Source organism: Epinephelus lanceolatus, chromosome 18 (assembly GCF_041903045.1).
Source record: "Epinephelus lanceolatus isolate andai-2023 chromosome 18, ASM4190304v1, whole genome shotgun sequence".
Classification (NCBI taxonomy): domain Eukaryota; kingdom Metazoa; phylum Chordata; class Actinopteri; order Perciformes; family Serranidae; genus Epinephelus; species Epinephelus lanceolatus.
In genome coordinates, this window is record NC_135751.1 from 10,254,032 (window position 1) to 10,267,798 (window position 13,767).

The 13,767-nt window shown below is 38.7% G+C and overlaps 2 protein-coding genes across 2 annotated transcripts; one reads left to right on the forward strand and one right to left on the reverse strand.

The window, feature by feature from the left end:
- The first annotated feature begins 17 nt into the window (after positions 1–17).
- Positions 18–5,139, forward strand: eef2kmt (eukaryotic elongation factor 2 lysine methyltransferase). The gene is made up of 8 exons (XM_078161402.1): positions 18–162; positions 839–901; positions 997–1,077; positions 1,684–1,785; positions 2,090–2,223; positions 2,364–2,608; positions 4,630–4,779; positions 5,000–5,139. The coding sequence occupies exons 1-8, from the start codon at positions 43–45 to the stop codon at positions 5,098–5,100; spliced, it is 996 nt and encodes a 331-aa protein (XP_078017528.1). The 5' UTR covers positions 18–42; the 3' UTR covers positions 5,101–5,139.
- alg1 (ALG1 chitobiosyldiphosphodolichol beta-mannosyltransferase) lies at positions 5,107–13,155 on the reverse strand. Its single transcript, XM_033644185.2, has 13 exons — positions 12,834–13,155; positions 12,342–12,419; positions 12,124–12,227; positions 11,662–11,810; positions 11,078–11,167; positions 10,581–10,694; positions 10,178–10,287; positions 8,993–9,031; positions 8,842–8,901; positions 8,644–8,754; positions 7,329–7,443; positions 6,773–6,848; positions 5,107–5,597 (listed from the first exon to the last, which is right to left on the reverse strand). The coding sequence occupies exons 1-13, from the start codon at positions 13,114–13,116 to the stop codon at positions 5,466–5,468; spliced, it is 1,461 nt and encodes a 486-aa protein (XP_033500076.1). The 5' UTR covers positions 13,117–13,155; the 3' UTR covers positions 5,107–5,465.
- Between the last annotated feature and the right edge of the window lie 612 nt (positions 13,156–13,767).

Genomic DNA, 13,767 nt, shown 5'->3' on the forward strand with positions numbered 1-13,767 from the left:
TGCATTATGGGTAAACGGGAAGTAAACACGAACACGTTGAACATGGATCATTCAGAGCAGAACCAAACTTCAGACAGAAACAGAGTTAATAAGACGGATATTTTACGAGACTTTCAAGTATCGTTTTTTGCAATGAGTCGTCTGGTTACATTTCCCTGGACTGTGAGTATGACCGGTTACTGGAGGGTTTATTTTTTCTGTTTACATGCATCGTGTGGAGCAAATGTCACGACAACCTCCATTCAAATATGTGTATATTCGTGATTTGCTCAGCTGTAAATATACTCACTGTAAAAATATAAGTGAAATTATTTCACAGATCAGCGGACTCTGCTGCATACACATTAATGAATGATCTCAACCATCAGTTCAGAAGACCCCGGATTGATTTAAAAGTTTTATGGCTTGAATGTGCATGTAAAGAGGTCGAATTCAGTTTTAAATAATCTCGATAAATATTTAAATTTGGAAAATTATAAATGTAAATACCTGCCAAATTCATTACCAGTCTCCATTAATGTTCTGTGAAATAGTAAAGAGAGTAGATTAATGTATGCAAAGGAGCCATGAAGTATTTGTGACTGGCCCATCTGCACCAGGTTTTGTGGCCTGTTGAAAAGGGATTCTGACATAAAAATTATTTTATTCTAAGATTAAAGTTAAAATGCTGATAATAAAGGGTGGGATTCTGAAAGACTATACAAATAGGCCTAGTGAGATTTAATCTGTAATTCTAAGAAAATGGGACATTTTTGAGTTCAAAAACTAATCAGCAAATGCTTCTCATTAAATGCTTTAAACTACTTCAGAATTCTAATTGATCATTTCTGCTTTTCAGTTTTTGGAAAAAGATCTTGAAAGCAACAAATCATCAGACCTGATTTCTGACATCCTAAAACAGGTAAGTCAGCCTGCAAACAAACCTGTCACAATCTTAGAATCGTTAAGCAGTTATCAATAAAATACACAGTAACGCATCTTTTGTGTTTTTCACAGACATGTCTTCACTCTTTGTGCCGGAAATTTCCACCATCAGTCAGATACAGGAAACTGTTCCTCTCTGAGATCATCAGACGGGTTGGTGGACTGTCAGTGTGTCTCTGAACAACTTTCATATACATTTTTGGAAAACATTACTTCCTAATAATTTCACAATAATGGCTTTATAGTTTCCAGGAAATAACACAGTATTTTCTTAATTATAGGAAAAATAAGTTCCGAGACTTATTTCAGTTAGTTTAGTTTAGTTTAGTTTGAAAGCTGTTGTGATTTCCAGAATAACTTCCTTAATAGAACGCAAGTGAATTCATCATTTACTCATTTAGGGCTACACCTTACATTCATGTTCAGGTAATCATCTAATTATGTTCTTAATTAATCACTGGGTTATTTTTTTTATTTTTGTTTAGTTGTCAATATTTTAAAGGTGTCCTGCCTTTAACTGAAGTGTGGGACAATTAGAAACTTTGACCTGCAGATGGCACTGGATGAAAAGTCTGTAAATGACCAGAGTTGGTAGGATTCATCCTCAGAGAACCATGAATGTCTGTACAAAGTTGCATGACCATCAGGGAGCTGCTGAGATATTTCACTCTGGACTGAAGTGTTGGGCGGACATCACACCAGTAACAGCAACAAATTTGGTGACCAAAGTAACAGTTCTCTTGTGTCGTCTCTCCACAGCAGGAGGCTGCAGGCTGTGATCCTCTGGACGAGCTGTACGACGCGCTGGCTGAAGTGGTGGGAGCCGAAGATACGACTGAATGTTACAAAAACTACTTACTGGTACCAGACCTGCTGCAAACACTTCTCACTCATTGGATTACAGCCGGGCTTCTCATAGTGCAGATGACTGTCTTATTTGTTGTGGCTCTCTGAAAATAATCACAAAGATGTATTTCCTCAGGGGATGATTTTTAAAGCTATAAAGCTGTTCTGATCTTAAATGAGTGTCAACAGCCCTGGACATCACTTGCTCAGTTCTGGACGGGGATCTAAAATGTCATAGAGACAGTTTGAAAATAAAAAAAAGCAGTTGTACGCTGTCCCTTCTGACATTAACATCTCTGTGTTGGGTTTTGTCCTGCAGCCTAGTGGAGATGCTGTCAGCCTGCTGGAAAATGTAGCTCTGATCTCAGAGGGGACCACTGGCCTGGTGACCTGGGAGGCTGCTCTTTACCTGGCAGAGTGGGCTATGGATCACCAGCAGGCCTTCACTGGCAGGTATCCAGACCCTAAAACCACCACGAGAAGGAATTTAGCTACAAAAGAAAAATTCAAATTCAAATTTCTACTTTTCATTACTGCATTCTTTAACTCTTTATAAATCTGTTCCCTTTCCTTCCTTCTCTTCTGGTCTGTAGGACAGTCCTGGAGCTGGGCAGCGGTGTGGGGTTGACGGGCATCACCATCTGTCACTCCTGCGGTCCAAACAGATACATCTTCAGTGACTGTCACCACAAAGTCCTGCAGAAGCTGAGAGACAACGTCCAGCTGAACGGTCTGACTGAGCAGATGTCTCCTACAGTCGCTGTGGAGGAGATGGACTGGACGACAGTGACAGAGGAACAGATCAAACAGATCGGGGCTGACACCGTCATTGCTGCAGGTCAGAGTTCAGTCTTATCAGTCTGAGCAGTTCTAAATGATCAATGTCAGAGATTAGTTTGAAAAAACTCAGACTGAACCAAAGCTGTTACAGTGCCCTCCAAAAGTATTGGAACAGTGAGGCCAATTCCTTTATTTTTGTTGTAGACTGAAAATATTTGGGTTTGACATCAAAAGATGAATATGGGACAAGAGATCAACATTTCAGCTTTCATTTCCAGGTATTTACATCTGGATCTGATACACAACTTAGAAGATAGCACCTTTTGTTTGAACCCCCCCATTTTTCATGAGAGCAAAAGTATTGGAACATGTGACTGACAGGTGTGTTTTGTTGCCCAGGTGTCTCCCAATTACATTGATTATTCAAACAATAAATAGCACTGAATGTCTGAGCTCAGTTTCAGATTGGGTACGATAGGTTTTGCCTGTGCAGACTGCATTTAGAGGTGGAACCAACATGAAAACCAGAGAGCTGTCTATGGGTGAAAAAGAAGCAATTGTGAATCTGAGAGAAGATGGACAATCAATCAGAGCCATTGCACAAACATTGGCCATAGCCAGTACAACCATTTGGAATGTCCTGAAGAAGAAAGAAACCACTGGTGTACTAAGCAACAGACGTCGAACAGGTAGACCAAGGAAAACATCAGCAGTTGATGACAGAAACATTGTGAGAGCTGTAAAGAAAGACCCTAAAACAACTGTTAGTGACATCAGCAACAACCTCCAGAGGGCAGGAGTGAAGGTATCACAATCTACTGTTCGCAGAAGACTTCATGAACAAAAGTACAGAGGCTACACCAGATGATGCAAACCACTCATTAGCGAGAAGAATAGGAAGGCCAGGCTGGAATTTGCCAAAAGGTACAGAGATGAGCCTCAAAAATTCTGAGAAAAAGTTTTATGGACTGATGAGACAAAGATTAACTTTTTCCAAAGTGATGGGAAGGCAAAAGTTTGGAGAAAGAAAGGATCTGCTCATGATCCCAAACATACAAGCTCATCTGTGAAACACGGTGGAGGTAATGTCATGGCTTGGGCTTGCATGGCTTCTTCTGGGACGGGCTCTTTCATCTTCATTGATGATGTAACACATGATGGCAGCAGCAAAATGAACTCAGAAGTCTACAGAAACATTTTGTCTGCTAATTTAAAGAAAGATGCAACCAAACTGATTGTGAGATCCTTCATCATGCAGCAAGATAACGACCCAAAACACACTGCCGAAACAACAAAGGAGTTCATCAGGGGCAAGATGTGGAAGGTTTTAGACTGGCCAAGTCAGTCTCCAGACTTAAACCCAATAGAGCATGCATTTTACCTGCTGAAGAGGAGACTGAAGGGAGTAACCCCCCAAAACAAACAACAACTGAAAGAGGCTGCGGTGAAAGCCTGGAAAAGCATCACAAAAGAAGAATGCAAAAGTTTGGTGATGTCAGTGGGTCCCAGGCTTGATGCAGTTATTGAAAGCAAAGGATTTGCAACTAAATATTAAGTCTCATTCACTTTAATCTATTTTAAGTTTATATGTTCCAATACTTTTGCTCACCTAAAAATTTTGTGTTCCATTACAAATAATGCTATCTTCTAAGTTGTGTATCAGATCCAGATGTAAATACCTGGAAATAAAAGCGGTGATGTTGATCTCTTGTCTCATATTCATCTTTTGATGTCAAACCCAAATGTTTTCAGTCTACAACAAAAGTAAACGAATTGGACTCACTGTTCCAATACTTTTGGAGGGCACTGTACGTTTTGAGTGGTGACGCCTTTTATCAAATAATTGCAGCTCCTGTGATTTGGACATTTCACTAGGCCATATTGTGATTTTGATAATATTTCAATTAATTGTGCAGCCCTCCCACTCTCCTGTTCATTTTTTTTAACATATATACAACTGTATTCTATAGAGTGGAGTTTGGTGCCCTCAGTAAACTCCACAGGGAACATAGTCAGCCTCTTGCCTCAACTGTGTGAACAATGAAAACTAGATGCAGATGTTTCTTCCTTGTGCTGCAGATGTGGTGTATGACCCTGACGTTGTAGAAAGTCTGGTGAAGCTGCTGTCCAAGATCTTGAGGTGTTCGTCTCCTGATGTCCCCCCTGAGGTCCTCATCTGCTCCACCATCAGAAACCAGGAGACGTACAGTGGCTTTAAGCTGCAGCTTGGTAAGAGAGGTTTCGTTCTTACAGATGTCTTGAGTTTAATGCACAAAGACCTCTCTTAAAATCACTCTCAGTACTGCCCTTACACAAGTCTTAAGACTAATGTTGAGCCAAAGACATTAGCTAAACACACTAGTATTTAATGGATCAGGCTGGTGTTCTTTTATTTACACTTATTGATACCCTTTCCTGTTAACTGACTGAGTTTGTTCTGTTTTGACAGAAAAAGCAGGAATCAGCCATCATGTGATCACAGAAGCCGTCAGCCACGTGTTCCCTTACAACCGAGACTCTGCTATAGAAATGATCAAACTGTACAGGTGACACATCTGTAGCACAATAAAGATTTTATTTACAAATGTACATTGTATCAAAGAGTCCTTTATACATTCAAGTGCTCTGAAGTAGAAAAACAAACAAACACTGGAATGAAAAGTTTTTGGATTCAGATCTAATCCTCTACCTTCATGTAAAGAGACATCAAAACAAAAGATTCACCTACTGTCTTTCATCCCAAATATTCTAACATGACTTCTCTGCCATTTTTCCCTGTCAAGTCATTTTCTGTTGGTTTGTCACACACTCCTAACGTGATAATAACGCTTCACCTCAAATGTTAGATGCATTATAGTCTAAAGATATTGGTATTGGTCATTAAAAGTCCCTCTCTGGTCTTAACCTGGGGTTTATCAGGGAGCAGTGAGCAGAGGCAGGAGGTTCTGGTCCCAGTTGTTGTCCCAGCTCTGCCCTCTGCTGGTGCGGAGGTTCTTCCTGAACACTCCCAGTCTGCCCTCTGAACTGGGAAACTCTGACAGGAGAGACTGAAAACACACAAATGCAAATCATAACCATTTAAGGGAAACTTAAAAAGTGAAGACAGGGACACAGCAGATCTCTGAAAGGTCCTAAATGATCTAAACAGAATTTATTAACAACACTAATGTCCTTTACACTTCTACTGCTGTCGCTCACTATATCTTAAATGAATTAATTGTATAGGTGATGTCAATATGCTTCTGTGTGTGTCCTAAATAAAAACAGAACAGTCATCATTTTCTCTCATTTATATTTGAAGTAAAATGGCATATTCATTAAGTAAAAGTTTTCATAAATCATTCTAACTTGACATCATTTCTATACTGACTTCTGCACAAGTTGCTGATTTTTTTTCTTGTTTCTATTTATATAATGTGCAAAAAAAGTCATTTTAAAAAGCAACAATAACTAAAATGTAGTGATGAACATACACAGTGTTGTGATGCTCTGATAAACTTTAAAATGACCTCATTGATTAAATTAAATTTCAGGGGTCACACAGGAGTATGGCATTTTGTGTACAGAAGGATGTTAACAAAAACCTGAAAGCCAAAGAAATTGGAAAATACTGTAATGAGTGTGAAATGCAGACAGCAGAATTGCAGCTCCACTCTGATCAGTATAAATCCTGTCTGAATTACTCTGTCAGGTGTTAAAGAGTAACTTAACACCCCCTGAAAATCTCATTTTTGCTGACATTGTTTTTCAAGACTTACCTTGCTGCAGTGATGTACAGGTGAACTCGAGGACACAGTGACATCACTGACGGATGTGGTTACAGGTGTAACAGAGCTCACTACTGAGTTGAAAGGGGCTTGAATCCCTTAACCAAATAAGGCAGTGAAATACTGCTTTTCAGCCTGGTGTTAAGTTACTCTCTAACTATGTGTTGAAAGCTATGAGTCAGATCTTGTCCAAAAGTCAGGCACTGAATCTTTTAGCTAAAACATACTGAATTCCCTTTTATCGTACCTTAAACAATAATTTAAGTAGTTTTCAACCTGGACCCATTTTCCAATGTGCATTTTGTGCCCTCTCGCTCAGTACTGGGTTGATTTTGAAAACTGTTGTTCCCATTATTCAATCAGACACAAAAACATGGGAAAACAGGATTCGGGTTTTCCCGCACAGCACATATTTATGTGTCTGTATTTTGGGTACATGCAGGCATTCCTCTCACCTTGAGCTGCTGTGCGAGCTCCTGGGAGTCTCTGAATATCAGTCCGTTCTCCTCGTGCTTCACCAGCTCATGTAAACTGAGGAAAATAAGAGACCGTCATGTTAGCTTCAATACAAGCACACATGGAAGTTTTTTTTATTAAATCCACTTTTCAAAGATATGTTTGCTCCAAGAGTCTCTAGGGATTTTTAATGTCAACACTGATACATCATCAAACAAAGAACACTTGAATAATTTTTCTAAACCTTTCAGTTTATTTCTGAGTTCTTTTGACTCAGATCATTTATAATCTACTAAGAATGCTGCAATGTGAATGTTGATAAACAAGTGCAACAAATGGACCCTCCCTAATGAAAAACAGTTAAGACCAAAAGACTAAAAGCTCTGTAGGTGTCCCTGACGAGCTGCCGTACTGATCATATCTCACAATACCCTTTATTTCATGAGTGATAATTGTAATCTGCTACTGCAAACCAACTCCACTGGGGACCGATTAAGTTATTGATTGAAAAGGCTGTGTGTAAAATGTAAATCAGACAGCCTGGGTGGAGCTCACCAGTTAAAGTGGATAGCACAGACGGGTAGGCAGCAGCCGAACATGTCCACCACCTTCATGGGGAGATCCAGACTGCTGGATGACTTGTGGAGACAAACACCCAGATCTGCTGAACCTGACAACACAAACATATGACATATTGTACTGCCTTCTTTCCGTTCTGAGGCAGCTGTGTGAATGTGTAAACGTCTTAAAGCTCCTCCAGCTTTAAGGTGCAGGTTGATTTAGCCAATTTTCTTTGTAATTATTTGTGGTATTTTACATATGTAATCATGTTTAGCTGATCTGCTGTAAATAGCTGATTGAGAATATATGTGAGAAAGGGAAATTACTTATTGAATCAGGAGGTTAAACACAGTCTGACCTTCATTGGGACACACTGAACACCATAATACTGTAAAGCCTTTTTCAGACATGTACTGCGCAACACAGCTGGCTTCATCTATCTATGAAAGTAATGCCTTCTTTCAGTCAGATATACACCCAGCTGTTTGTCATGTTACAACCAAAAGCAGACATGACAGGACCACATGTAGAAATACATATTGTGTGCACACACCACAGTGATATAAAGGAAGAAGAGTTGTTTCTATTCACTTTCAGGCTGCTGCACAGACACATTTTAAAACTTTTTTTTTGATGTTGGATGCTCTTGCTTCTCCCTAATGAGCTCCCTGAGGCTGCAACTAACATTCTTCTATAATATAGATTAATAATGCCGATTGTTTTCTCAATTAATCAATGAATTTTTTGTCCATAGCAGGTCAGAAAATTGTTGAAAATTCACATCACAGGGCTTAAAGTGTCATATTCAAGTGTCTTTTTTTAAGTATGAAGCAGAGATTGTGGTATAGGATGAAAGTCTGTTGTTCTTATCATGATTGTGCTTGTATGAGCTTTTTATTTTCTCAACTGTTACACGTCACAAGCACAATAAATATTTGTATATAATAATTTAAGACAAAAACATTAAAACTGACTCATTTGTGGTGTTTCATGGTTTATTTATGTATGACTTTATTACTTTATTTGTGTATGAGAGATGATTGTTGAGTGGTAAATTTATCATGCAGCTCTTAATCTCTGGGCTGCTTTAGACTTTATGTTAGTCTGAAAACATTCAGCTCAGACCTGAGTCACAATTAAACTTGTACAGAAATATCAGACCTTGTCAGATTGCTGTGTCTTGGGCGCTTATTCAAACATGAGCCCAACATTAAATTGCCTTCACATTCATGTGAAGAGGTGCAGCTCTGAGAGGAGCTTAACACAAGCACACACAGTAAATATGATACGTAATGTTCATTATTCTTACCTAATAAGACTGGATAATCTTCTGCCTCCAGCCAGGGAGTGCAGATCTTCACATGATCTAAATGCAGAGATTCAATCAGCTTCTTGTAGTGTTCCTTCTGAGGACCTTTACCTGCACACACACAAACACACACTCACTTGAGTGAAACCTCTTCTGAAATGAGACATTAGGATGAACAGTGAGGCAGCAGAGGGTTACCTGTGATCACACAGACTAACGGTGGTAATGAAGCTCCTCCTTTAACGAAACCTTCGTACTCTGTTGAGAACAATCAGGTGAGAAGTAATGAAACACAAAGTATCATATTTATTCCCTGTGTTTAACAGCAGCAGTTTAAAACCTCTCGTACCTTCAAGAGCCTTCAGTAGGACGGAGAAGTCTTCATCCTCTGTGGGGAGAAGAGACATTTATTTAATTAGAAACATACAGACTAGGGATGCAGGATATTGGATTTTTTGCCAATATCCGATATGCCGAGATATATATATCCGATGGATATAGATATTATTGCCCATCCTTAATACGGACTATTTTGGATTTTAAAATGTCTGATTTTAGAACGCTGAAATGAAAGTGTCTGACTTAGTGTTTGAAGTTGGATGTAAAAACATTTCTACAAACAAAACCATCAGAATAATTAGCAAGCTGGTGAGTAACTTGCTCATCTAAATAAACATCTTGTGATGATGTTCTACAAGTAACTATGTTGTTTTTTGTTCGTGCGAGGCAACAGACCATTAAAACAGGAACTACAATAATGATCGTCTCAAAATAAAGTCACATTAGAAATCCCCACAGCCCAAGGTAATCTATTTCAATAACTTGTTTTGTTTGCTGACAGTCCAAAACCCCAAAATGTTCAGTTCGTAGGTGAAAAAAAACCCCCATCAAATCCAGAACATTTGAGAAGCTGAAAATTGACCAAAACAATTAGCTGATTATCAAAGTAGTCGCTGAATCATTTTTTGATGATGGACTAACTGACTGTTTGTTGCAGCTCTGTTAAAGCACACAGCACAGCCTCACTTTTTTATTTGTCACCCTCATTTGCAAACTTTGATCCCTTCCTTTTGTTTGCGCTGCTGGACACAATACCCGTTATCCCATAATGCCTTGCAAATCGATTCACTAATGCCCCATACAAAATAAATGGGTGAAATCTGCTTTGTGCCTTGTTGTGCTGCATTTGCTTGTTCTTCACTGTAAGAACAGAATTCCCTCCTCTTTTATTCCCTTTTTTTTAAAAGCCCTTAATGAGCCTCACTGCTGCTGTCTTTCCTTTAATTTAGAACTGCAAAAAAAACCATCTAAGTCAGAGGTTTCCAGTCGCTAAATGTTCATCCAGACCTGTGAGAATTAGTAGTATGATTTATTCCTATCTTCAGTTAAAAATAATCTCATAATATATAAGGAAAAATAAATACTAAACTGAAAATGTTGATCACAATAATAAATTTGTTAGCTCATCTAAATGAAAATGCATCTTCATGTGTATGTTTATTCAATAAGTCATCTTAACATGTTCTCCTCTCACCTGTCCAGCTGGTGCTGCTGAGCAGCAGCGCCGGTCGCTCCGCTCTCAAGGTCACCGTATCACCAGTGGGGTCACAAACTGTGAAAACCGTTCTGTCCACATCCTCAGACCTGGGAAAAAACACAACAGCTCAGTCAAGGCAGTGTGTGTACTTCAGGGTAAACCAGTGTAGTACAGCAGCTAACTAACAGTCTGACTTTTACCTTAAATGTACAAAAGTGTCTTATAGTGTATACATGTTCCTGTCTCTGAAAACTTTGGGATCTAGACTAAAGTTTGAGATTAAGCTCTGTGGCTTTAAACTATACATTTGTTTGTAGTGATGGACCCACAGAAGTTCAGCAGAGTTGAAGATACACACAGAGAGAAAACAGATCTGAAATGCTCCTGCGGTGTTTCTCACCCTTTGCTCTGGAACTGAGGATAAGTGTTGGCCAGTTTCATGAAGAGCTCGTGCTGCAGCTTCAGTGGAGTCTCTCTGAAGATGGAAGCTGGTCTGTCGTACAGAGTCTTCGCCCTGCAAACAGTTAAAATGGTCTCTTTTCACTTTTCTTAATGTCAAATGGGCTGAGAGGTAGAGCAAGTTTTTATCTTAAAGCTCATGTTTAGGTCCAAAGCAGCTCCTATGCTGTTGAGACTCAAAGAATAGTTAAATTGTCCCTATGGGGAATGTTTACTAAGCGTGGCTTGACTTATCATCAGAAATCTAGCATGACCACAATTTTTCCATTTAGTTTTGAACATAAAAAAGGGCCGAAAATCCAAAATAAATATCCTGTGTACTTCAACTTTCATACTGTTCAGGTGTAAGGAACATTACAGCCTCTCTACACGCTGCTAGCGAAGCTTCAGATCTTTATTTTCTTAAAGATAACACAACAAGTGCAAAACAAATCATACTTGATGCCCCAGTTTTTCTGTAAGTCGTCCTTCATTGCGTTGGTAACACACAGGTTGTGAGTAGCCAGAGGGCCGAAGAAGTGTTCATACCTGGAAGAAGACAGGGACAAAAAATAATTTCTAAACCACACCACTTTCTGAGTATTTTGTGACATTTAGGGACACTTTAGAAACCCAGAATTTATACTACATTTCAAATTCAAGAATGTTTTTCTTGTAGACTAAGCACTAGAAACCCCAAATTTATCTAAAAAAAAGTTGGTTAGGCAGAAACTATCATTCACGATGTGGAAAATTGTTTTGGGCTTCACCACAATCAACATGAATTACATGAAAATAGTAAAAAACAGTAAAAACATTAAGAGAGCTTGCTAATGTTTAACTCATACAAATATTTAATAGCATTGTTGGAGGGAGCCTGAGTTCTAAGACTTTCATTGCCAATGACCGCTTATCTATAGTTGTTGTGCGTATGACAATAAATAACTTGGAAGGATCTGTAGTCACCAGGGCTTAATTTTAATTATTAGTCTAAATCTAAAAGGTTCAGTAAACTGCCGTCACCAGCCTCACACAGTACTCACCACTTTGCCAATCGGACCACCGGATGTGTCTGGCCATGGCTAAGGGCCATGATGGTGTAGCCGTAGTTGTGCCAGTCGATGATGAATCTGCTGCCACGCAGGACGCACACGAGCCAAGCCACTGCAATGCCAGGTAAGCCCGGGGGATTCTGGGATACAAATGCAATCAATAACATCAGTCTGAGGAGCAGGACAGAAAAGGTGTTACATTCAGTTTATAAAATTAATAAAACTAATTACAGAAGAAGTTACTCATAGGTTATATGCACCTATAAGATATGCAGTAAATAAGACAACATTTAATAGAAATAAAATGGCAACACTAGTGTGACCCTTCAATTACTAACAGTTTGGACAAAAAAAAACATGAATCAGCATTTCTGTAAATGTGCCAGCTGGTAAATAGTCAAATGCATACCATCCATCGATGGATACAAACTGTACATCACAGTTTTCCAGTACCTGCATTAGAATATGAGACTGAGTCTCCATGTTCAGCAGCACATAAAGAAGCTGGAGACACTGAAGGATCACCTTTGTCACATATGTCAGGATTTTTGGTCCCACTGAAAAAGGCAACACAGCATTTTGTGTTAAACATCATTACTTTTCTGGGCTTTTTCATCACTCGTGGAAAAAATTATAAACAGACAGAGTAATAACATCATGGTTCCAGTTACCTCGAACACCTTTGACTTCTGTTATAGGTGCTATGCTTATTTTCTCCTCTCTCAGCACGTCTTGGTGAGGTTTAGTATCTAAAATGAGATCATTTCAAAGAATAAAATTCGTCACTGTGGAGTTTTCATTTGATCATCTCTTATTATGTGTGCACTGCTCAACTTTATGAACTTTTAATACTTGATTTTAACGTCTGCGTTGTCCTAATTATACTTGCTTTCATTTCCATTTTCAGTGCAGGACTTTCACTTGTAGCAGAGTATTTCTTACAGTTTTATTTGAGTAGAAGATCTGAGTACTTCCTCCACCACTGTTGGATACTCAGTGTATTCAGTATTCTAATGTTTAGTAGTTTTTTACTTCTTTCGTTGCTGTGACATAGTAATCAATTAAGTTTACTAATTAACATCATCACGTGAAGTTTTTGTGAGACACTCTAATATAGGGAAACATATGAGTGTATGAATGACAGTATGAGATTTCACTCTTACCTAGAAACCCAACAAAAGTAACATAATATCCGTGTTTGCTGAGTGATAAGGCGTGATACTGCATCCGAGGGCTGCGACCGATATCCCCCAACACCAGCACACACACCCGCCGGTCAGTGCCGTCATCCCGCCGCCGCAACCACAGCGACACCAGTGCAGTAATAACAGCTAGAGACACAACTGGCCACGTTAAACCTGAATCTGAGGCGTAGAGCGCAAATAAAAGCGCCACAATTAACGTTAAAACAGTCAGGGAAGCCGTGCAGCTGCTGTGCGTCGCCATGTTTGTTTGTGATTTGTGATGACGCGGCTCAGTGAAGGAGGAGGAGCTAGATATTTAAAGTGACCGCAGCAGACTTTATGATGCGTTCAGGTACACAAAAGGAAAAAGTACGGACCTCATACATCTTTTTTTGCATATATATATATATATATATATATATATATATATATATATATATATATATATATATATACATATATATGTATGTATATATATATTTTTGTTGGAGGTTGTATTTTGTTCTTTGTTGTATATATTGTATATATTTTGCTTATATTGTAGCCTGTTGTAACGATATGTGTAGTATATGACAAATAAAGCTAGAAACTTTAAAAATTGACTGTCACTTATTTATTTTGGAATTTGCTATCTGTCTATTATTTCCATAATTCATATAAAGCTCTTTGTCTTCAATTGGGGGAAACAACTTTTTTTAATTTTATTTAGTTAATGACAGCAGGAATTATAAGGACAAATTCTACCAAACAGATCCTTTTATTTTTGTGGTGACATTTTATATTGCTAAATGTAACTAACTGTAAACCTATTTCCTTGCTCTAACTTAACATAGAGCTCTGTTCAAATCCAAAAGCTTTTTTCCCCTTCCTTTCATCAGATAACAAACCCACACAACAACTTTCCTGTCATATC